The 26,184-nt window shown below is 45.7% G+C and overlaps 1 protein-coding gene across 1 annotated transcript in view; it reads right to left on the reverse strand.

Annotated features, from left to right (window-relative positions):
• The window catches only part of LOC122923413 (dual oxidase 1-like), a 119,418-nt gene that overhangs the window by 53,379 nt on the left and 39,855 nt on the right, over positions 1 to 26,184 (reverse strand). Inside the window, exon 13 of the mRNA XM_044274222.1 lies at positions 13,129 to 13,283. Coding sequence (XP_044130157.1) covers positions 13,129 to 13,283 — 155 coding nt within the window. The remainder of the gene's footprint in view (positions 1 to 13,128; positions 13,284 to 26,184) is intronic.

The following is a 26,184-nucleotide window of genomic DNA, read 5'->3' on the forward strand; positions in this document are numbered from 1 at the left end:
TATATTGCTCCTTTAGTATCACTCCTAGATGTAGAGTGCCGGTTTTTACTTATCCTTTTATTTTCATATATCTCCTTTCTGATTGGGTGAATCAGTTCAAAACCAGAGCACCTACACATTGTACTGATCAGGTGAGCCACCAGTAACCTACTTTTTCTTGAGTATAAATGTGCCTTATATGGGGGTGTATTCAAGCTTAGTGCTTAGGGCAGTACGAGCTTCAAATACCTACCTGCTAACATACAATGTCCTGCTGTCCCGCTAGTATACCATGGCATATAAAGAGGTAAATGACCTAGCTCAGAGTTATCTCATATTCTGGCTGTTTAACTCCTTAGATGCCACAGTCAGTAGTGGCTGTAACATTTAAGGGTTTTGTTAGCGTGATTGACACCCTCATCGCCCATACTCCGCCACCACTTTGTTATAGAGAAGTGCATATGGGTTGCTATGGCATATGGAGACCTAATAATTGCCTCAAGATCTGCCTTCTATACATGTATTTTAGTCCCTGCAAGAGATAGGCGACATGTTATAGTACTGTGGCCAGCAACCAGTTAAGTTTGTTTTTCAAAAATGTAATAAAATGATTTACAGAAAGGGAAAAACAAAAAACCCTTTCCCTATTAATTCGGAATGTATGGTATTGTAATGTTTAATAACCCAAGCTATCACTATTTAACAATTTATCTGCATGTTCAACATCAAAAAAATTAAAATAAAAACTGCACCAGAATTGCTGTTTTTGTTCTCAAGGTTCTCCCAAAAAAGAAATAAACAGATCAAATGCTTATATCTACCCCAAAATGGTACCAATGAAAAAGTCAACTCATCCCAGAAAAAAGCAAACCCAACACAAACAAAATTGAAACAAGTAAAAAACTTTTGCTTTCTGATTTTCTTTAAAATTTTTATTTTTTTTTGTGGAACAAAATCCTATGCATATATGGAATTTCATTTTTTCCTGTCTCCTCCCCCCAGAAAGAATTATTAAACATTAATCAATGTTATATGTACCCTAAAAAGTACTATTAAAAACCCATCAGAAAACACGTATAGGTCATCAATATCAGATCAAGGGGTTTCCGACTCCTGGATCCCCAGAGCCTCGCTGATGAGCTGTTTGAAAAAGGCCAGAGCACCGATCCTCTTCCTAGGCCTGTGATGTCACGTTCAAAGGTCACATGTAGGGATGAGCGAACTCGAACTGTATAGTTCGGGTTCGTACCGAATTTTGGGGTGTCCGTGACACGGACCCGAACCCGGACATTTTCGTAAAAGTCCGGGTTCGGGTTCGGTGTTCGTCGCTTTCTTCGCGCTTTTGTGACGCTTTCTTGGCGCTTTTTGAAAGGCTGCAAAGCAGCCAATCAACAAGCGTCATACTACTTGCCCCAAGAGGCCATCACAGCCATGCCTACTATTGGCATGGCTGTGATTGGCCAGAGCACCATGTGACCCAGCCTCTATTTAAGCTGGAGTCACATAGCGCCGCCCGTCACTCTGCTCTGATTAGCGTAGGGAGAGGTTGCGGCTGCGACAGTAGGGCGAGATTAGGCAGATTAACTCCTCCAAAGGACTTGATTAACTGATCGATCTGCAGCTGTGGATCATTGAGCTGCTGATCCTCAATTGCTCACTGTTTTTAGGCTGCACAGACCGTTTGTCAGTCACATTTTTCTGGGGTGATCGGCGGCCATTTTGTGTCTTGTGGTGCGCCAGCACAAGCTGCGACCAAGTGCATTTAACCCTCAATGGTGTGGTTGTTTTTTGGCTAAAGCCTACATCAGGGTGAAGCTGTCACACCAAGTGCATTTAACCAGCAATAGTCTGTTCATTTTTTGGCCATATACAAAATCAGGGGCAAGCTGCGCCTGTCACCAAGTGCATTTAACCCTCAATGGTGTGGTTGTTTTTTGGCTAAAGCCTACATCAGGGTGAAGCTGTCACACCAAGTGCATTTAACCAGCAATAGTCTGTTCATTTTTTGGCCATATACTAAATCAGGGGCAAGCTGCGCCTGTCACCAAGTGCATTTAACCCTCAATGGTGTGGTTGTTTTTTGGCTAAAGCCTACATCAGGGTGAAGCTGTCACACCAAGTGCATTTAACCAGCAATAGTCTGTTTATTTTTTGGCCATATCCCAGTCTAATTCTGTCACTAAATCCATACCGGTCACCCAGCGCCTAAATACTAGGCCTCAAATTTATATCCAGCTAAATCTGTCCCTAGTGCTGTAGCTGGGCGAGTTATTTAGTGTCCGTTCAAGCACATTTCTTGTTCTGGGTTGAAATACAATTCCCAATTTAGCAATTTCATAATTTAGTGGTTTCTGCTATATCAGAGCTATTTGAAATCTATCCCTAAAAGGGTATATAATATTCAAGGTGCACATTGGGTCATTCAGAATAACTTCACACACACCCGCTACTGTGTATTTCCAAGTCTAATTCTGTCACTAAACCCATACCTGTCACGCAGCGCCTAAATACTAGGCCTCAAATTTATATCCAGCTAAATCTGTCCCTAGTGCTGTAGCTGGGCGAGTTATTTAGTGTCCGTTCAAGCACATTTCTTGTTCTGGGTTGAAATACAATTCCCAATTTAGCAATTTCATAATTTAGTGGTTTCTGCTATATCAGAGCTATTTGAAATCTATCCCTAAAAGGGTATATAATATTCAAGGTGCACATTGGGTCATTCAGAATAACTTCACACACACCCGCTACTGTGTATTTCCAAGTCTAATTCTGGCACTAAACCCATACCTGTCACCCAGCGCCTAAATACTAGGCCTCAAATTTATATCCCGCTAAATCTGTCCTTAGTGCTGTAGCTGGGCGAGTTATTTAGTGTCCGTTCAAGCACATTTCTTGTTCTGGGTTGAAATACAATTCCCAATTTAGCAATTTCATAATTTAGTGGTTTCTGCTATATCAGAGCTATTTGAAATCTATCCCTAAAAGGGTATATAATATTCAAGGTGCACATTGGGTCATTCAGAATAACTTCACACACACCCGCTACTGTGTATTTCCAAGTCTAATTCTGGCACTAAACCCATACCTGTCACCCAGCGCCTAAATACTAGGCCTCAAATTTATATCCCGCTAAATCTGTCCTTAGTGCTGTAGCTGGGCGAGTTATTTAGTGTCCGTTCAAGCACATTTCTTGTTCTGGGTTGAAATACAATTCCCAATTTAGCAATTTCATAATTTAGTGGTTTCTGCTATATCAGAGCTATTTGAAATCTATCCCTAAAAGGGTATATAATATTCAAGGTGCACATAGGGTCATTCAGAATAACTTCACACACACGCTTCTGTGCATTTCCAAGTCTAATTCTGTCACTAAATCCATACCGGTCACCCAGCGCCTAAATACTAGGCCTCAAATTTATATCCAGCTAAATCTGTCCCTAGTGCTGTAGCTGGGCGAGTTATTTAGTGTCCGTTCAAGCACATTTCTTGTTCTGGGTTGAAATACAATTCCCAATTTAGCAATTTCATAATTTAGTGGTTTCTGCTATATCAGAGCTATTTGAAATCTATCCCTAAAAGGGTATATAATATTCAAGGTGCACATTGGGTCATTCAGAATAACTTCACACACACCCGCTACTGTGTATTTCCAAGTCTAATTCTGGCACTAAACACATACCTGTCACCCAGCGCCTAAATACTAGGTCTCAAATTTATATCCCGCTAAATCTGTCCTTAGTGCTGTAGCTGGGCGAGTTATTTAGTGTCCGTTCAAGCACATTTCTTGTTCTGGGTTGAAATACAATTCCCAATTTAGCAATTTCATAATTTAGTGGTTTCTGCTATATCAGAGCTATTTGAAATCTATCCCTAAAAGGGTATATAATATTCAAGGTGCACATTGGGTCATTCAGAATAACTTCACACACACCCGCTACTGTGTATTTCTAAGTCTAATTCTGTCACTAAACCCATACCTGTCACCCAGCGCCTAAATACTAGGCCTCAAATTTAAATCCTGCTAAATCTCTCGTTAATGCTGTCCTGTTGTGGCTGGGAAAGTTATTTAGTGTCCGTCAAAGCACATTTTTTGTTCTGGGTTTAAATACAATTCCCAATTTAACAATTTCATAATTTAGTGGTTTCTGCTATATCAGAGCTATTTGAAATCTATCCCTAAAAGGGTATATAATATTCAAGGTGCACATTGGGTCATTCAGAATAACTTCACACACACCCGCTACTGTGTATTTCCAAGTCTAATTCTGTCACTAAACCCATACCTGTCACCCAGCGCCTAAATACTAGGCCTCAAATTTATATCCTGCTAAATCTCTCGTTAACGCTGTCCTGTTGTGGCTGGGAAAGTTATTTAGTGTCCGTCAAAGCACATTTTTTGTTCTGGGTTGAAATACAATTCCCAATTTAGCAATTTCATAATTTAGTGGTTTCTGCTATATCAGAGCTATTTGAAATCTATCCCTAAAAGGGTATATAATATTCAAGGTGCACATAGGGTCATTCAGAATAACTTCACACACACGCTTCTGTGCATTTCCAAGTCTAATTCTGTCACTAAATCCATACCGGTCACCCAGCGCCTAAATACTAGGCCTCAAATTTATATCCAGCTAAATCTGTCCCTAGTGCTGTAGCTGGGCGAGTTATTTAGTGTCCGTTCAAGCACATTTCTTGTTCTGGGTTGAAATACAATTCCCAATTTAGCAATTTCATAATTTAGTGGTTTCTGCTATATCAGAGCTATTTGAAATCTATCCCTAAAAGGGTATATAATATTCAAGGTGCACATAGGGTCATTCAGAATAACTTCACACACACGCTTCTGTGCATTTCCAAGTCTAATTCTGTCACTAAATCCATACCGGTCACCCAGCGCCTAAATACTAGGCCTCAAATTTATATCCAGCTAAATCTGTCCCTAGTGCTGTAGCTGGGCGAGTTATTTAGTGTCCGTTCAAGCACATTTCTTGTTCTGGGTTGAAATACAATTCCCAATTTAGCAATTTCATAATTTAGTGGTTTCTGCTATATCAGAGCTATTTGAAATCTATCCCTAAAAGGGTATATAATATTCAAGGTGCACATAGGGTCATTCAGAATAACTTCACACACCCGCTACTGTGCATTTCCAAATCTAATTCTGTCACTAAACCCATACCTGTCACCCAGCGCCTAAATACTAGGCCTCAAATTTATATCCCGCTAAATCTCTCGTTACCGCTGTCCTGTTGTGGCTGGGAAAGTTATTTAGTGTCCGTCAAAGCAAATTTTTTGTTCTGGGTTGAAATACAATTCCCAATTTAGCAATTTCATAATTTAGTCGTTTCTGCTATATCAGAGCTATTTGAAATCTATCCCTAAAAGGGTAGATCATATTGAAGGTGCACATAGGGTCATTCAGAATAACTTCACACACACGCTTCTGTGCATTTCCAAGTCTAATTCTGTCACTAAATCCATACCGGTCACCCAGCGCCTAAATACTAGGCCTCAAATTTATATCCCGCTGAATTTGAATACAATACATTGGGCCAAATAATATATTTGTTGTTGTGGTGAACCATAACAATGAGAAAAACATCTAGTAAGGGACGCGGACGTGGACATGGTCGTGGTGGTGTTAGTGGACCCTCTGGTGCTGGGAGAGGACGTGGCCGTTCTGCCACATCCACACGTCCTAGTGTACCAACTACCTCAGGTCCCAGTAGCCGCCAGAATTTACAGCGATATATGGTGGGGCCCAATGCCGTTCTAAGGATGGTAAGGCCTGAGCAGGTACAGGCATTAGTCAATTGGGTGGCCGACAGTGGATCCAGCACGTTCACATTATCTCCCACCCAGTCTTCTGCAGAAAGCGCACAGATGGCGCCTGAAAACCAACCCCATCAGTCTGTCACATCACCCCCATGCATACCAGGGAAACTGTCTCAGCCTCAAGTTATGCAGCAGTCTCTTATGCTGTTTGAAGACTCCGCTGGCAGGGTTTCCCAAGGGCATCCACCTAGCCCTTCCCCAGCGGTGAAAGACATAGAATGCACTGACGCACAACCACTTATGTTTCCTGATGATGAGGACATGGGAATACCACCTCAGCATGTCTCTGATGATGACGAAACACAGGTGCCAACTGCTGCGTCTTTCTGCAGTGTGCAGACTGAACAGGAGGTCAGGGATCAAGACTGGGTGGAAGACGATGCAGGGGACGATGAGGTCCTAGACCCCACATGGAATGAAGGTCGTGCCACTGACTTTCACAGTTCGGAGGAAGAGGCAGTGGTGAGACCGAGCCAACAGCGTAGCAAAAGAGGGAGCAGTGGGCAAAAGCAGAACACCCGCCGCCAAGAGACTCCGCCTGCTACTGACCGCCGCCATCTGGGACCGAGCACCCCAAAGGCAGCTTCAAGGAGTTCCCTGGCATGGCACTTCTTCAAACAATGTGCTGACGACAAGACCCGAGTGGTTTGCACGCTGTGCCATCAGAGCCTGAAGCGAGGCATTAACGTTCTGAACCTGAGCACAACCTGCATGACCAGGCACCTGCATGCAAAGCATGAACTGCAGTGGAGTAAACACCTTAAAACCAAGGAAGTCACTCAGGCTCCCCCTGCTACCTCTTCTGCTGCTGCCGCCTCGGCCTATTCTGCTGCTGCCGCCTCGGCCTCTTCCTCCGCCTCTGGAGGAACGTTGGCACCTGCCGCCAGCAAACAGGGGATGTACCACCAACACCACCACCACCACCTCCGTCACCAAGCGTCTCAACCATGTCACACGCCAGCGTTCAGCTCTCCATCTCACAAACATTTGATAGAAAGCGTAAATTCCCACCTAGCCACCCTCGATCCCTGGCCCTGAATGCCAGCATTTCTAAACTACTGGCCTATGAAATGCTGTCATTTAGGCTGGTGGACACAGACAGCTTCAAACAGCTCATGTCGCTTGCTGTCCCACAGTATGTTGTTCCCAGCCGGCACTACTTCTCCAAGAGAGCCGTGCCTTCCCTGCACAACCAAGTATCCGATAAAATCAAGTGTGCACTGCGCAACGCCATCTGTGGCAAGGTCCACCTAACCACAGATACGTGGACCAGTAAGCACGGCCAGGGACGCTATATCTCCCTAACTGCACACTGGGTAAATGTAGTGGCAGCTGGGCCCCAGGCGGAGAGCTGTTTGGCGCACGTCCTTCCGCCGCCAAGGATCGCAGGGCAACATTCTTTGCCTCCTGTTGCCACCTCCTCCTTCTCGGCTTCCTCCTCCTCTTCTTCCACCTGCTCATCCAGTCAGCCACACACCTTCACCACCAACTTCAGCACAGCCCGGGGTAAACGTCAGCAGGCCATTCTGAAACTCATATGTTTGGGGGACAGGCCCCACACCGCACAGGAGTTGTGGCGGGGTATAGAACAACAGACCGACGAGTGGTTGCTGCCGGTGAGCCTCAAGCCCGGCCTGGTGGTGTGTGATAATGGGCGAAATCTCGTTGCAGCTCTGGGACTAGCCAATTTGACGCACATCCCTTGCTTGGCGCATGTGCTGAATTTGGTGGTGCAGAAGTTCATTCACAACTACCCCGACATGTCAGAGCTGCTGCATAAAGTGCGGGCCGTCTGTTCGCGCTTCCGGCGTTCACATCCTGCTGCTGCTCGCCTGTCTGCGCTACAGCATAACTTCGGCCTTCCCGCTCACCGCCTCATATGCGACGTGCCCACCAGGTGGAACTCCACCTTGCACATGCTGGACAGACTGTGCGAGCAGCAGCAGGCCATAGTGGAGTTTCAGCTGCAGCACGCACGGGTCAGTCGCACTACAGAACAGCACCACTTCACCACCAATGACTGGGCCTCCATGCGAGACCTGTGTGCCCTGTTGCGCTGTTTCGAGTACTCCACCAACATGGCCAGTGGCGATGACACCGTTATCAGCGTTACAATACCACTTCTATGTCTCCTTGAGAAAACACTTAGGACGATGATGGAAGAGGAGGTGGCCCAGGAGGAGGAGGAGGAGGAGGAGGAAGAGGGGTCATTTTTAGCACTTTCAGGCCAGTCTCTTCGAAGTGACTCAGAGGGAGGTTTTTGGCAACAGCAGAGGCCAGGTACAAATGTGGCCAGCCAGGGCCCACTACTGGAGGACGAGGAGGACGAGGATGAGGAGGAGGTGGAGGAGGATGAGGATGAAGCATGGTCACAGCGGGGTGGCACCCAACGCAGCTCGGGTCCATCACTGGTGCGTGGCTGGGGGGAAAGGCAGGACGATGACGATACGCCTCCCACAGAGGACAGCTTGTCCTTATCCCTGGGCAGCCTGGCACACATGAGCGACTACATGCTGCAGTGCCTGCGCAACGACAGCAGAGTTGCCCACATTTTAACCTGTGCGGACTACTGGGTTGCCACCCTGCTGGATCCACGCTACAAAGACAATGTGCCCACCTTACTTCCTGCACTGGAGCGTGATAGGAAGATGCGCGAGTACAAGCGCACGTTGGTAGACGCGCTACTGAGAGCATTCCCAAATGTCACAGGGGAACAAGTGGAAGCCCAAGGCCAAGGCAGAGGAGGAGCAAGAGGTCGCCAAGGCAGCTGTGTCACGGCCAGCTCCTCTGAGGGCAGGGTTAGCATGGCAGAGATGTGGAAAACTTTTGTCAACACGCCACAGCTAACTGCACCACCACCTGATACGCAACGTGTTAGCAGGAGGCAACATTTCACTAACATGGTGGAACAGTACGTGTGCACACCCCTCCACGTACTGACTGATGGTTCGGCCCCATTCAACTTCTGGGTCTCTAAATTGTCCACGTGGCCAGAGCTAGCCTTTTATGCCTTGGAGGTGCTGGCCTGCCCGGCAGCCAGCGTTTTGTCTGAACGTGTATTCAGCACGGCAGGGGGCGTCATTACAGACAAACGCAGCCGCCTGTCTACAGCCAATGTGGACAAGCTGACGTTCATAAAAATGAACCAGGCATGGATCCCACAGGACCTGTCCGTCCCTTGTCCAGATTAGACATTAACTACCTCCCCATAACCATATATTATTGGACTCCAGGGCACTTCCTCATTCAATCCTATTTTTATTTTCATTTTACCATTATATTGCGATGCTACCCAAAGTTGAATGAACCTCTCCTCTGCCTGTGTGCTAGGCCTAAATATATGCCAATGGACTGTTGCAGTGGTGGCTGACATGAAGCCTGATTCTCTGCTATGACATGCAGACTAATTCTCTGCTGACATGAAGCCAGATTGTCTGTTACGGGACCTCCCTCCTCTGCCTGGGTGCTGGGCCTAAATTTATGACAATGGACTGTTGCAGTGGTGGCTGACGTGAAGCCTCATTCTCTGCTATGACATGCAGACTGATTCTCTGCTGACATGAAGCCAGATTGTCTGTTACGGGACCTCTCTCCTCTGCCTGTGTGCTAGGCCTAAATATATGCCAATGGACTGTTGCAGTGGTGGCTGACGTGAAGCCTGATTCTCTGCTATGACATGCAGACTGATTCTCTGCTGACATGAAGCCAGATCCTCTGTTACGGGACCTCTCTCCTCTGCCTGTGTGTGTGCTGGGCCTAAATATATGCCAATGGACTGTTGCAGTGGTGGCTGACGTGAAGCCTCATTCTCTGCTATGACATGCAGACTAATTCTCTGCTGACATGAAGACAGATTCTCTGTTACGGGACCTCCCTCCTCTGCCTGGGTGCTGGGCCTAAATATATGCCAATGGACTGTTGCAGTGGTGGGTGACGTGAAGCCTCATTCTCTGCTATGACATGCAGACTAATTCTCTGCTGACATGAAGACAGATTCTCTGTTACGGGACCTCTCTCCTCTGCCTGTGTGTGTGCTGGGCCTAAATATATGCCAATGGACTGTTGCAGTGGTGGCTGACGTGAAGCCTCATTCTCTGCTATGACATGCAGACTAATTCTCTGCTGACATGAAGACAGATTCTCTGTTACGGGACCTCCCTCCTCTGCCTGGGTGCTGGGCCTAAATATATGCCAATGGACTGTTGCAGTGGTGGGTGACGTGAAGCCTCATTCTCTGCTATGACATGCAGACTAATTCTCTGCTGACATGAAGACAGATTCTCTGTTACGGGACCTCTCTCCTCTGCCTGTGTGTGTGCTGGGCCTAAATATATGCCAATGGACTGTTGCAGTGGTGGCTGACGTGAAGCCTCATTCTCTGCTATGACATGCAGACTAATTCTCTGCTGACATGAAGACAGATTCTCTGTTACGGGACCTCCCTCCTCTGCCTGGGTGCTGGGCCTAAATATATGCCAATGGACTGTTGCAGTGGTGGCTGACGTGAAGCCTCATTCTCTGCTATGACATGCAGACTGATTCTCTGCTGACATGAAGCCAGATCGTCTGTTACGGGACCTCTCTGCTCTGCCTGTGTGCTAGGCCTAAATATATGCCAATGGACTGTTGCAGTGGTGGGTGACGTGAAGCCTCATTCTCTGCTATGACATGCAGACTAATTCTCTGCTGACATGAAGACAGATTCTCTGTTACGGGACCTCCCTCCTCTGCCTGGGTGCTGGGCCTAAATATATGCCAATGGACTGTTGCAGTGGTGGGTGACGTGAAGCCTCATTCTCTGCTATGACATGCAGACTAATTCTCTGCTGACATGAAGCCAGATTGTCTGTTACGGGACCTCTCTCCTCTGCCTGTGTGTGTGCTGGGCCTAAATATATGCCAATGGACTGTTGCAGTGGTGGCTGACGTGAAGCCTCATTCTCTGCTATGACATGCAGACTAATTCTCTGCTGACATGAAGACAGATTCTCTGTTACGGGACCTCCCTCCTCTGCCTGGGTGCTGGGACTAAATATATGCCAATGGACTGTTGCAGTGGTGGGTGACGTGAAGCCTGATTCTCTGCTATGACATGCAGACTAATTCTCTGCTGACATGAAGACAGATTCTCTGTTACGGGACCTCTCTCCTCTGCCTGTGTGTGTGCTGGGCCTAAATATATGCCAATGGACTGTTGCAGTGGTGGCTGACGTGAAGCCTCATTCTCTGCTATGACATGCAGACTAATTCTCTGCTGACATGAAGACAGATTCTCTGTTACGGGACCTCCCTCCTCTGCCTGGGTGCTGGGCCTAAATATATGCCAATGGACTGTTGCAGTGGTGGCTGACGTGAAGCCTCATTCTCTGCTATGACATGCAGACTGATTCTCTGCTGACATGAAGCCAGATCGTCTGTTACGGGACCTCTCTGCTCTGCCTGTGTGCTAGGCCTAAATATATGCCAATGGACTGTTGCAGTGGTGGGTGACGTGAAGCCTCATTCTCTGCTATGACATGCAGACTGATTCTCTGCTGTCATGAAGCCAGATTGTCTGTTACGGGACCTCTCTGCTCTGCCTGTGTGCTAGGCCTAAATATATGCCAATGGACTGTTGCAGTGGTGGGTGACGTGAAGCCTCATTCTCTGCTATGACATGCAGACTGATTCTCTGCTGTCATGAAGCCAGATTGTCTGTTACGGGACCTCTCTGCTCTGCCTGTGTGCTAGGCCTAAATATATGCCAATGGACTGTTGCAGTGGTGGGTGACGTGAAGCCTCATTCTCTGCTATGACATGCAGACTGATTCTCTGCTGACATGAAGCCAGATTGTCTGTTACGGGACCTCTCTCCTCTGCCTGTGTGCTAGGCCTAAATATATGCCAATGGACTGTTGCAGTGGTGGCTGACGTGAAGCCTCATTCTCTGCTATGACATGCAGACTAATTCTCTGCTGACATGAAGCCAGATTGTCTGTTACGGGACCTCTCTCCTCTGCCTGGGTGCTGGGCCTAAATTTATGACAATGGACTGTTGCAGTGGTGGCTGACGTGAAGCCTGATTCTCTGCTATGACATGCAGACTGATTCTCTGCTGACATGAAGCCAGATCCTCTGTTACGGGACCTCTCTCCTCTGCCTGTGTGTGTGCTGGGCCTAAATATATGCCAATGGACTGTTGCAGTGGTGGCTGACGTGAAGCCTCATTCTCTGCTATGACATGCAGACTGATTCTCTGCTGACATGAAGCCAGATTCTCTGTTACGGGACCTCTCTCCTCTGCCTGTGTGTGTGCTGGGCCTAAATATATGCCAATGGACTGTTGCAGTGGTGGCTGACGTGAAGCCTCATTCTCTGCTATGACATGCAGACTAATTCTCTGCTGACATGAAGACAGATTCTCTGTTACGGGACCTCCCTCCTCTGCCTGGGTGCTGGGCCTAAATATATGCCAATGGACTGTTGCAGTGGTGGCTGACGTGAAGCCTCATTCTCTGCTATGACATGCAGACTAATTCTCTGCTGACATGAAGACAGATTCTCTGTTACGGGACCTCTCTCCTCTGCCTGGGTGCCGGGGCCTAAATATCTGAGAATGGACTGTTCCAGTGGTGGGTGACGGGAAGCCAGATTCTCTGCTATGGAACCTCTCTCCAATTGATTTTGGTTAATTTTTATTTATTTAATTTTTAATTTAATTCATTTCCCTATCCACATTTGTTTGCAGGGGATTTACCTACATGTTGCTGCCTTTTGCAGCCCTCTAGCTCTTTCCTGGGCTGTTTTACAGCCTTTTTAGTGCCGAAAAGTTCGGGTCCCCATTGACTTCAATGGGGTTCGGGTTCGGGACGAAGTTCGGATCGGGTTCGGATCCCGAACCCGAACATTTCCGGGATGTTCGGCCGAACTTCTCGAACCCGAACATCCAGGTGTTCGCTCAACTCTAGTCACATGGTCTAAGCACAGCTCAGTCACATTCAGGTTAATAGGCCTGAGCTGGAGTACCAAGCACGGATGCTATCCAATAAATGGCGCCGTGCTTGGTAAGCAGCACTCACTGAAGCGCCACAGCCTCCTCAAACATTTGATCTGATATTGATGACCTATCCAAAGGATAGGTTATAAATAGCTAAATCTTGGAAAACCCCTTTAAGGCCAAATCAGGTTTGGTCATTAAGGGTTTAACCTTACATCCAGTCCTGTGTTAATGGATCAGTCAGGTGGATTATTGTAACCTGTATGACCAATCTACCTAGACACACTAGCAAGTGACTTTACAATGGCCCTAAACACTGTACATAATCAAATACATACCCATTTTTCACATTTTCAAACCAAAATCTGTCTCCTTCTCTTGTTCGATTGAATTGACTTAGGATGATTTCAGCTATAAGCGGACCATCAATCTCTGACAAGACTCCAGGAATAAATTCCAGCTTTTCAATGTCATCGTCATACAATGCCTTTAACTATTTGATAAAATAATAATCAAAGTTATAATGACTTTTTGTTTTGTATATCTTGTAATTTATAATTGTTAGTTTTATTTTTATGATTAACACTGCCATACATGTCTTTAAAGTTCTAATTATAAAGTTCCACTGGTCATAAGAATCGGGCAATCACCTGGTACTCTGATGGGGTAGACCCGTTAAAGGGCTACTATATGAGTAAGAAAGGACTATTAAAGGAGCCCAGTTAACTGTCTCAGTATGGTACTTTACTACTGCTATATTAAATCTAATTTTCACATCTACTCTGTGAAATCAGAAAACTTCTCTCTTGAGATAGTACTAACTGATTGAGGTAGCAATCCAATAATAAAAACGTATATAAGACATTAGTACAGTAGACAACTGCGCCAGTATACTTGTAATCTCACTACCTCATAATGTAGTAATATCATATTACAAAAATCAAGACATTAGCTTTCCATATAGAAATTGATAATATATAGATACATAGATATTTCCTAGCACTATATATATATACAACACAATAGGTCTCAATGATATATTCAGTTGTTTGGATATCATAGAAAATTCAAGACAAGAGCAAAGGTATTTTTTTTTATTAATCCTTCACACGTGCGAATGATCGGGGCAATTATTGGGAAGGAGAGTTCCTAGCAACACTTGTTTATTGCTCTCATTAAGGCCTCTTGCACACGGCCGTTGTGGTTCCGTTCCGTGCATTGAGGACCGCAAACAAGTTCTATTTTTCTGCGAAACGGAAGCAAAATTCGTAGTGCTTCCGTGGGGTTCCGTTCCGTGCTTCCGTTCCGCACCGCATCCATGATGCGGAATACACACGGCTGGTGCCCCGTGTATTGCGGAACCGCCGTATGCGAGGCATAAGAGAAACAAAATGAGTGTTGCTGATACCTCTTAATGGCTAATAAAAATAAATGCAAAGATGTTACATAGCGAGCTTTCCAGACAACTCAAGTCTCTTCCTCAGGCATAATACAAGATAATACAAGTGTCTGAAGAGACAGCAATATTTATTAGTATTGATTGAGCACCAAAGTGCTTGTGTGCTAGAGTAGAACACTTTGCGATGCTTGGGTGCTCTACCGAGCACAATGGAACTCAATGTGAGAACCCGAGCATTAAACCAGGCACCCCATGCTCTGAAGAGGGGAGGGTGTCGGGACTCTAGTTCGGCTTAGGAGTCCCTGCTCTCACTCCATATATAGCTATGTCCATATATGAAGTCAGTGCTTGGGGACACCCCAGTGTATTTAAATCTAATTTAACCTGTATTTTAGAAAAGTTTCTGCCAGGATTCAAACTCATGACCTTCTGTACTAGAGGCAAGGCACTTAACCACCTAGCTATAATAGCTGCATAGCTAGCTACAAAAAAAATTAAATAAAAAAATAAAAATAAATATGAAACTTCTACTGTACTGTACTTCTACTGAGACATATACAGTAGACGTTTTAGTTTTTTTTAAGTGACTGGCTATGCAGGGGTGAAAATAAGGGTATATCCGGGTTCAACCCCTTTAGGTAGGACATCATGTGATTTTTTTTGCAGTTTTCCTCAGTACCTCTAGTTGTGGGTTGGTCACTATCAGAGATACAGTACAGAATGGTTCTCTTTTTTTTCTTTATTTGAAGAAGGTGAATTCTTGATTTCCTGGTGGTAATTTGATCATCAATTGAAGCAGGATGATAGCCCTGATTTAAAAATGTCTAATTGGGAGACCATAAAACTTTTACAAGGCTTATCTGTAAGATAATTAACAGCTCATTTTCAAGCTTTTTTTAAATATTCAGTCCCCCCCCCAAAAAAAAAAAATGTTTCCTCTTTATATATACAGTATATACACACTAGCAGAAGGACCCGACTTTGCACAGGTATATTTCATTTAATGTTTGTGTGCATCATTAAAGAAATCAACAGTATCCTCAATAACAGTGACCTCTACAGCATCCCGCCCCCTTAACAATGAACTACACAGTCTCTCACCTCTTAACACTGACCCCCACAATGCCCTGCCTTCTTAAAATGAAACCTCCACAGCAGCCCACCCCTTAACTTTGACCTTCATAACAGCCTGCCCTTTAAGGGCTCATTTAGATGGCCGTATGTTGTTGGCAAAAAATGCAGATCCGTTTTGCGGATTAGGTGCTGTCCCATTCACTTCTATGGGGCCCTTTTCTTCCATTCCACGGCTCAGCAAAGAAATTGAAACATGTCCTATACTTGTCAGTAAAAATCAGGACATGGCCCAATTAAATGTCTATGGATCAGCAAAAAAACAAAATGCCATCCGTTTTTTTGCGGACATGCTGAACTGTCCGCCAAAAAATTGATCTGCATTCTTGAGGACAGCATGCGGTCATCTGAATAAGCCCTAACAGTGAGTTTCCCAGCACCCAACCCCTTAACACTGACCTCCATAGCAGACCGTCCCCTTAACAGTGACCTCCACCCTTCCCTGCCCCTTAACAGTGACCTCCACAGCAGCTGCCCCTTTAATAGTAACCTCCACAGTCCCCTGCCCCCTTAACAGTGACCTCCACAGTACACCACTCCCTTAACAGTAACCTCCTCAATGGGTTGCACCCTTAACAGTAATATCCACCGCAAAAGCCCCTTTAACAGTGACCTCCACAGTGGCTGCATCTTTATTACTGACCTCCACAGTACTCGGTCTCCTTAACAGTGATTTCCATAATAACCCGCCACCTTAACTGTGACCTCCACAGAGCTCTGTTCCCTTAAAATGTTACCTCCACAACACCCCGCTCCTTAACCGTTATCTCTACAGCACCCCGCCCCTTATCACTGACCTCCATAGCAGAGAATCCTCTTTCTGTGACCTCCACAGTGACCGGCTCCCCTTAGCAGAGACCTACACAGCACCAACCTCTTTATTACTGACCTCCACATACCCCATTTCCTTAACAATGATTTCCATAATAATCCGCCCCTTTAACAGTGACCTCCACAGAGCTCTATTCCCTTAAAATTTAACCACCACAGCACCCTGCCCCTAAAAAATGACCTCCAAGGCAGACCGTCCCCTTAACTGCGACCTCCACCGTTCCCTGCCCCCTTAACATAGACCTCCACAGCACCCATCCCTTTAAGAGTGACTGCAACAGTACCCCGCTCCCTTAACAGTGATCTCCACAGTACCCCGCTGCCTTAAAAGTGACCCCCATAGTGGCTGTCCCTTTAATTGTGACTTCCATAGTCCCCTTCTCCCTTAACAGTAACCTCCACAGTGCCCGCCCCTTTAACAGTGATCTCCACAGCATCCCGTCCCCTAACAGTGAACTCCACAGAGGACACCTTTATTAGGGACATCCACAGTACTCCATATCCTTAACAGTGATTTCCATAAAAACCTACCCCCTTAACAGTGACTTCTACAGAACTCTGGCACTTAACACTGACCTTCATAGCGGACTGTCCCCTTAACTGTGACCTCCACAGCACTACCTTTACAGTGTCATCCATAGCGCCCTGCCCCTTTAAACCCATGGGGACCGGGCTCATTTTCACCTTAAAGCATAACTGTCACACTTAGACCCTAATTTCAATTTTCATATATGTAGTTACTAATAACATGATATTCCAGAATCAGTTACTATTAGACTGACTTACCCCATATTTAATAAGATTCAGCCCTTAGCAACCAGTCTGCATGAAACTGCAATCTCACTATTCAGTTAAGATGGCCGCCACTGCCCTCACCCTGAGGCTAAGACCGCCTGCCCTCACTAGCCAGTAACAATAGCCCCCCAAAAGTGTCAGTAACAACAGCCTTCCCCCTAAAGGGTTAATCTCCTGCAGCACAAAGGGGTCCTCTTATCACATGTTGCTTTCATTTATACACTGAGCAGATGGCAGATCTCCCTTCCCTGGTCTGCGCTGGTTCAACTCTACTTCTCCAGCTCTGAGTGAGGGAGCGTCTGCCAAGCGCAGGGACAGGGAGAAGTGCACACAGCCCAGGCACTGTTATCAGCTGCTGGGGAGGACCTGGCTTTAAGCATTTACTTACAGTCCCTGGCTGTCAGTAATGTGATCTTGCACGCAGCCTGCATGCTGCATGCTCTGTCTATCAACAGATAGACGGACCATGCCTAGCAACCCTATTTTAAGCACAGGTAAAAGTAGGCAGTACAGGGAACAAAACTAAGGTATAATTGAATACACAGTGAAAAGTTGAAATAGGGCCACCAAGGAGATATTAATCACCACAATCCAAAACGCCCCAAAAAAAAAAATACGACAGTTATACTTTAAGGACCAGGCAATTTTTTGCAAATCTGACCAGTGTCACTTTATGTGGTGATAACTTTAAAACGCATTGACTTATCTAAGCCATTCTGAGATTGTTTTTTTCGTCACATATTGTACTTCATGACACTGGTAAAATGTAGTAAAAAAAAAAAAAACATTTTTATTTATAAAAAAATACCAAATTGACCAACATTTGGGAAAAATTAGCAAATTTCCAAGTTTCAATTTCTCTACTTCTATAATACATAGTAATACCTACAAAAATAGTTATTACTTTACATTCCCTATATATCTACTTTATGTTTGGATCATTTGGGGAATGCCATTTAGTTTTTGGGGACGTTATAAAGCTTAGAAGTTTAGAAGCAAATCTTGAATTTTTTTGAAATTTTCAAAAACCAAATTTTTAGGGACCAGTTCAGGTCTGAAGTCACTTTGTGAGGCTTACATAATAGAAACCACCCAAAAATGACCCAATTCTAGAAACTACACCCCTTAAGATATTCAAAACTGATTTTACAAACATTGTTAACCCTTTAGGTGTTCCACAAGAGTTAATGGCAAATGGAGATAACATTTCAGATTTAGATTTTTAGGAAAATTTTTCATTTTAATCCATTTTTTCCAGTTACAAACAAAATGCTATATTTATTGCCCCGGTTCTGTAGTTTGCAGAAACACCCTATATGTGTCCATAAACTACTGTATGGGCACACAGTAGGGCGTAGAGGGAAAGGTGTGCCGTGTGGTTTTGGAAGACAGATTTTGCTGGACTAGTTTATTTACACCATGTCTCATTTGAAGCCCCCCTGATGCACCCCTAAGGTAGAAACTCCATAAAAGTGACCTCATCTAAGAAACTACACCCCTCAAGGTATTCAAAACTTACACAGTAGGGTGTAGAGGGAAAGGTGCGCCGTGTGGTTTTTGGAAGACAGATTTTGCTGGACTGGTTTATTTACACCATGTCCCATTTGAAGCCCCCCGATGCACCCCTAGAGTATAAAAGTGACCCCATATGGGATAGGTGGCAGTTTTCTTGGGACTATTTTTAGGGTACATATGATTTTTGGTTTATCTATATTACATTTTTATGAGGCAAGGTTACCAAAATAGAAATTCAGAAATTTAATCTCCATTTGCCATAAACTGTTGAGGAACACCTAAAGGGTTAATAAAGTTTGTAAAATCAGTTTTGAATACCTTATGGGGTGTCGTTTCTTAGATGGGGTAGATTTTATGGAGTTTCTACTCTAGGGGTGCATCAGGGGGGGCTTCAAATGGGACATGGTGCCCAAAAAAAAGGGGCATCAAAATCTGCCTTCCAGAAACCATACGGCGTTCCTTTCCTTCTGCGCCCTGCTGTTTGGTCATACAGAAGTTTACGACCACATATGTGGTGTTTCTGTAAACTGCAGAATCAGGGTATTAAATATGAAGTTTTGTTTGCCTGTTAACCCTTGCATTTTTTACTGGAAGAAAAATGGATTAAAATGGAAAATTTGCATTTTTTATTTAATTTTTTTGACCGTGTTCATCTGAGGGGTTAGGTCATGGGGTATTTTTATAGAGCAAATTCTTACAGACGCGGCGATACCTAATATATCTACTTTTTAAATTTTTTTATTTATGTTTTACACTATATTATCTTTTTATAAACAAAAAAAAACATTTTTAGTATCTCTATAGTCTAAGAGTCAGTATTTTTTTTTTGTTTTTAGCCGATTATCTTAGGTAGAGGCTCATTTTTTGCGGGATGAGAGGATTGTTTTATTGGCACTATTTTGGCGGGCATATGACTTTTTGATCGCTTGCTATTACAATTTTTGTGATGTCAGGTGACAAAAAATGTATTTTAGTTTTACTAAATAATATTTTTGAAAAATGTTTATTTTTGTTTTAGTGTATCAAGTCTGAGAACCATAGTTTTTTATCCGATTGTCAGTGGCTAAATTGGGATAAAAATGTAGTACTACATGGAAGTGTGGTACTCCCTGAAGAAACCGTCAATGCAGAGGCCCGGATGATCGGGGCATGTGTCACACTGAGTAGTGGTGTCCTTCCGTATCCCCCTCCTGTGACACACTCTGCACTTTTTTTGGGGTCTTTCAAGTGTTGGCCAGGAACGATCCGGGCGCCTCCAATTCCCGAGGTACTCCGGCCTGCTCTTTCCCGGTCAGAAAAGATCCGGGCCTTGAGGACTGCCTCATTGAACTGAAGGAATTTCCCTGTGTTGCCAGCGCTCCGGGACAGCACAAAATAGTTGTACAAGGCAACCTGTACCAAGTAGACCGCAACTTTTTTGTACCATGCCCGGATTTTGCGCATGATGTTATATGGCTTGAGGACTTGATCAGAGAGATCAACTCCTCCCATATACCAATTGTAGTCAACGATACTTGTTAACGGGCTTGAGGACCGTTGCCGCGGTACCTCGCACAGGGACAGGGGTGATGCCGTTACCGTGAATTGTGGACAGTACAAGGACATCCCTCTTGTCCTTATATCTGACCAGCAACAGGTTTGCACTGGTAAGGGCATGGGTCGCACCCCTGGGGATAGGTTCCTGGAGGTGGTGGGTAGGGAAGCGGCGTTGATTTTTCCCGCACGGTCCCACAAGCAGACATGGATCTAGCGGTGAGGGACTGGAACAAGGGGATACTAGTATAAAAGTTATCCACGTACAGGTGGTAACCCTTATTTAGCAATGGGTGCATAAGGTCCCACACAAGTTTCCCGTTAACACCCAGAGTGGGGGGACATTCTGTGGGTTGAATATGGGAATCTCGCCCCTCATACACACGAAACTTGAAAGTGTACCCTGAGGTACAGCTTCATGCTATACATCGCCCGCTTTGAGGGAACATACTTGGCAGAAAATGACTCTCCCCTTGAAAGCAATGAGATACTGTCACCGCCACTTCTGTGAGAAGGTCTGTTAGATGTTCTTCTCTACCTGCATGAAGTTCTTTGTTTTGGTTTAACTTTGTCATCTCCTTTCCTTCTCCCAGCTGTCACCTATTTACACTAATTGTCTCCCTTTATATTCCCTCCCATATTGCCTCACTTTGCAGTTTATACTTCTTCTTGGATTGTGTTCACTGCTGGATGCTGCTTCTGCTGATTCCTCAGATAAGTCTGTTTCCTTTATTTGTGTTTCCTTGCTGACTTGATTCTAGGTGACCCTGACTCCGTTCGTATTAAGTTCAGGGAGCTGGTGGTCATGTCCCCTCACTATTATAGGGTTTTCAGGTGTCACATAGTATGAGGTATGTGGACATGCAATCGTCTACCATAAAGACCTTTACATGGGCATAGCAGTCAGGGAGAGCTCTAGGGGTTTTATAGGGCTCACCCATATGCTCCTTAGTTTGGGATCAAGCCAGTCGGATGTTTATTTATAAGTTCCAGCTTTCTGCAACACCATCCGTGACAGATACTCATCAACCGCGACCTCCCTTCCAGGTACATAGGCCTGTACAAATTTGGGGGGGACATGCTGCATTATCTGCATAATGCAGGCATTTCTGGATGGCCTCAAACCGGGTACGTGTCATGGCCGTACTGTAATGTGGGGTCTGGTAGAGGATGTCCCCACTCCAGTAATGACTGACACTAGGTTTTTTGACTAGGCCCATGTGCAGCACGAGGCCCCAAAACGTCCTCATCTTGGCTGCACTGACAAGAGTCTAGCCACCGGCCCTAGCCGAAAAGGAGCCTGGGTGTTGAGCAACAAACTGTTGGGCGTACAAGTTCGTCTGCTCCACCATCAGGTTTACAAAGTGGTCACTGAAAAATAGACAAAAGTAGTCGTATTCAGTGAAGCCCACTGTGGAAATCTGGATTCCTGGTTGGCCTATAAAATCAGGAATTGCGGGCTCAAAATGATCTGGGGTACACCAGACAAGTTCACCGGCAGGGGGCTCTGGTGCACTTAACTGGTGGGCTGAAAAACTAGTACGAGCCCCAGAGCTGCTCGTATTAGTGTGGGCCACAGGGTCCCTAGCAGGGGCGTAACGATCGCGGTCGCAGAGAGTGCGACTGCGACCGGGCCCGGCGGGAGGGAGGGCCCGCTGCAGGCCGCAAGTGCTTGCGGCGGCGGCGGGTGGCCGGGCCCTGTGACTGTGTTAAGTAACTAATCTGTTGATCACCGACACCTGCTGCTGTTCGCAGGTGACAAATCATCGCATCCGCATCGCAAGTCTGAGAGAGAGAGGGACCCCACTTAGCTGCTGCCGCTCCTCTGCCGGGCCCTCCCTCAAGCTACACACACGCCCACAAATACGCCTCTCGCCTCACCACATGATCAGGCACTCAGGCAGGTAGCTAGGACACGCACGCCGCGGCCCTCTCTCCTCATACGTACCGCTGGTCTGGAACTTGAAGCGGACTCGTCAGGTGACCCGACCCTCCCTGCGCCCCCGCGATATGAGTCTGCTCTCTGACGTCACCACGAGAGTAGACTCTAGGCGCGCAAGAGCCCGCCACATCTGAGACTTGAAAGCGCGGCAAGCGCCCCACGGCCCCAGTGTCAGCCAGCGCGCACTCACCTGAGAGTCTGAGACTGAATGAGAGAGAGACCGGCCGGCCGGCTGACCAACCGACCAAGTAGTCACCCTCACCACTCCAGACTGTCCAGACACGAACCATCAAGGCCAGGGAGAGCGCTGGGCGTTGCAGCAGTCAGAAGTACCATCTGCCTGGACTGGTCTGGTCTATAGACTGGTAGGTGGTACTACTAGGTAGTATTAGTAACTAATGTAAATGATTCATCCATCCATCCATCTGCCCCAGGCCCCCACCCACACCCTGATTTCAGACATCATTACCGACGGTCCACTGATAATCCATCCATCCGCCCCACCCCCTGAATTCAGACATTATTATTGTCTGAAATCAGGGCCGGGGTGGATGGATGGATAGTGGACGGATGGTAATAATAATGTCTGAAATTAGGGCCTGGGTGGGGCGGATGGATGGATCATCAGTGGATGGTAATAAATTATTGCTGTGACAGGTCCATCCATCCATCTGCCCCACCCGCACCCTGATTTCAGACATTATTATTACCAGACCGAACGACCGACCAAGTCACCAGACACGAACCATCAAGGGCGAGCGCCGGTCATTGCAGCAGAAGTACTCCAGCAGGACCATCTTCCTGGACTGGTCTATAGACTGGTAGGTAGTATTAGTAATGTAATGATTCATCCATCCTTCTGCCCCACCCACACCCTGACTTCAGACATCATTACCGTCCACTGATCATCCATCCATCCGCCCTACCCCCTGAATTCAGACATTATTATGGTCTGAAATCAGGGCCGGGGCGGATGGATGGATGGATAGTGGACGGGCGGAGTCGTGGGGTGGGCGGAGTCTTGGGGTGGGGGGCCCCGATTCAAAGTTTGCCCTGGGGCCCATAGAACTCTAGTTACGCCACTGGTCCCTAGCATGGCGGTCCCCTTGCTCCGCCCTCTTTGGGGCTTATCATCATCGCTAGATAACAAAAGAAAAGTGGGGTCATGCTCGTCATCACTGTGGCTCTTGGACTCTGAGGCAAGCTGGCAGTATGCCTCCTTGGCCGAGAACATCCGGCGGGCCATAGGGGAGTGTGTGTGTGTGTGTGTGTATGTGCGCGTTAAACTTTATTTGGTGTGCATGTGTGTGGGGGCATGGGGTTCACGAACTTACCCTAAACCTAACAGACAAAAAAAACTAACAAAAAAAGGGCAAAAAATTAATAAAAAAATTCAAACTCGCTGATCAGCCGTCCAAAGCTGATCAGCGGTGGTGTGTGCAATGCGCTAACAGTGGCCGGACGCTAAGAGTGCCAGCCACAGTCAGCATACGCAGGAAAAAAAAAAAAACGACTTGCGCCCCAAAAAAGAGTTGTGGGGGGGCAAGCTGCAGCCCCCCTGGGGGTGGTCTAGGGTGACACAGCTGTGCTGTGGACCCCAGACACCTGATTTAGGGTGATGCAATAGAACTTCCACTAACTTTCCCTGAATATGCCTTGCCTAACCTAACCTTTCCCTAAATACCTTGCAGGTGGTGAACAGATGGGGTTGCTGGGCACAGATGGTGGTGCTGCGGCACAGATGGGGTGCTGGCTGATGATCTCTGAAGCATCGGACGTAATTTGAACTGCCCACCCGCTCAGCCGACCAATGAGAGCCGATCCTGAGAGGTGATGTCACCATCACCTCTCAGGATCGTGATTGGTGGTGTATTATCACACCACCGATCACCATCCTGTTCTGGGCTAAATTGACCTGTGGTTTGCTGCGATCGCCGACATGGGGGGGGGGGGGGTCAGCGCATTGTCCAAGGGTGCCTGCTCAATGATTTGAGCATGCACCCAGTTCCTATCACAGCCCGCTGGGCGGCAGTGATCGGGACTACTCAGGACGTACAGGTGCGCCCTGTGTTCCTAAGTACCAGGACATCAGGGCATACCTGTACGCCCTATGTCCGGAACAGGTTAAAGATGACCTACAGAAGTGAAGAAAAATGGCTCGGTTGTTATGGAAACCTGGTGTGAAACTGTGTGCATGTCGAAACTGAAGGACTTGCGAGCTTCTATTGGCTGATATGGGTCATGTGACCGTGTGTATGGCAGTTGGTATATGAGGAGAAAGACCTGCAGGCTTCTACTGGCTAATAAAGGTCGTGTGATGGTGCCATATTTGCACTTTGTGGGCATATTTCAGTAACGGTACTTCCTAGAGAGCTGAGACTCGGTCTAAAACCTTCCCAGACACCTGATGTACCTATGTGCCAAATTTGGTGCAGATCGTTCCAGTTGTTTGGTCACGCATAAAGAACAGACAGGTAGAAACTAATTTATATATATATATATATATATATATATACAGACGTGGACAAAATTGTTGGTACCCTTTGGTCAATGAAAGAAAAAGTCACAATGGTCACAGAAATAACTTTAATCTGACAAAAGTAATAATAAATTAAAATTCTATAAATGTTAACCAATGAAAGTCAGACATTGTTTTTCAACCATGCTTCAACAGAATTATGTAAAAAAATAAACTCATGAAACAGGCATGGACAAAAATGATGGTACCCCTAGAAAACACAGAACATAATGTGACCAAAGGGACATGTTAATTCAAGGTGTGTCCACTAATTAGCATCACAGGTGTCTACAACCTTGTAATCAGCCATTGGGCCTATATATATGGCTCCAGGTAATCACTGTGTTGTTTGGTGATATGGTGTGTACCACACTCGACATGGACCAGAGGAAGCAAAGGAAAGAGCTGTCTCAAGAGATCAGAAAGAAAATTATAGACAAGCATGTTAAAGGTAAAGGCTATAAGACCATCTCCAAGCAACTAGATGTTCCTGTGAGTACAGTTGCACATATTATTCATAAGTTTAAGATCCATGGGACTGTAGCCAACCTCCCTGGACGTGGCCGCAGGAGGAAAATTGATGACAAATCTAAGAGACGGATAATCCGAATGGTAACAAAAGAGCCTAGAAAGACTTCTAAAGAGATTCAAGGTGAACTTCATGCTCAAGGAACATCAGTGTCAGATCGCACCATCCGTCGTTGTTTGAGCCAAAGTGGACTACATGGGAGACGACCAAGGAGGACACCATTGTTGAAAACGAATCATAAAAAAGCAAGACTGGAATATGCCAAACTACATGTTGACAAGCCACAAAGCTTCTGGGAGAATGTCCTGTGGACAGATGAGACAAAAATCGAAGTTTTTGCCAAGGCACATCAGCTGTATGTTCACAGACGAAAAAATGAAGCATATCAAGAAAAGAACACTGTCCCTACTGTGAAACATGGAGGAGGCTCTGTTATGTTCTGGGGCTGCTTTGCTGCGTCTGGCACAGGGTGTCTTGAATCTGTGCAGGGTACAATGAAATCTCAAGACTATCAAGGAATTCTAGAGAGAAATGTACTAGCCAGTGTCAGAAAGCTTGGTCTCAGTCGCAGGTCATGGGTCTTGCAACAGGACAATGACCCAAAACACACCGCTAAAAACACCCAAGAATGGCTAAGAGGAAAAAATTGGACTATTCTAAAGTGGCCTTCTATGAGCCCTGACCTCAATCCTATTGAGCATCTTTGGAAGGAGCTGAAACATGCAGTCTGGAAAAGGCACCCTTCAAACCGGACACAACTGGAGCAGTTTGCTCATGAGGAGTGGGCCAAAATACCTGCTGAGAGGTGCAGATGTCTCATTGACAGTTACAGGAAGCGTTTGATTGCAGTGATTGCCTCAAAAGGTTGCGCAACAAAATATTAAGTTAGGGGTACCATCATTTTTGTCCATGCCTGTTTCATGAGTTTATTTTTTTACATAATTCTGTTGAAGCATGGTTGAAAAACAATGTCTGACTTTCATTGGTTAACATTTATAGAATTTTAATTTATTATTACTTTTGTCAGATTAAAGTTATTTCTGTGACCATTGTGACTTTTTCTTTCATTGACCAAAGGGTACCAACAATTTTGTCCACGTCTGTATATATACATAAATATATAGACATATTAAAACATAACTTTTATTGTTGCTTGTAAACATAATTACCTACTGACTGAATAAAAGTATCTAAAATTATC

The sequence above is a fragment of the Bufo gargarizans genome, unplaced genomic scaffold, assembly GCF_014858855.1.
Source record: "Bufo gargarizans isolate SCDJY-AF-19 unplaced genomic scaffold, ASM1485885v1 original_scaffold_1579_pilon, whole genome shotgun sequence".
NCBI classification, from domain to species: domain Eukaryota; kingdom Metazoa; phylum Chordata; class Amphibia; order Anura; family Bufonidae; genus Bufo; species Bufo gargarizans.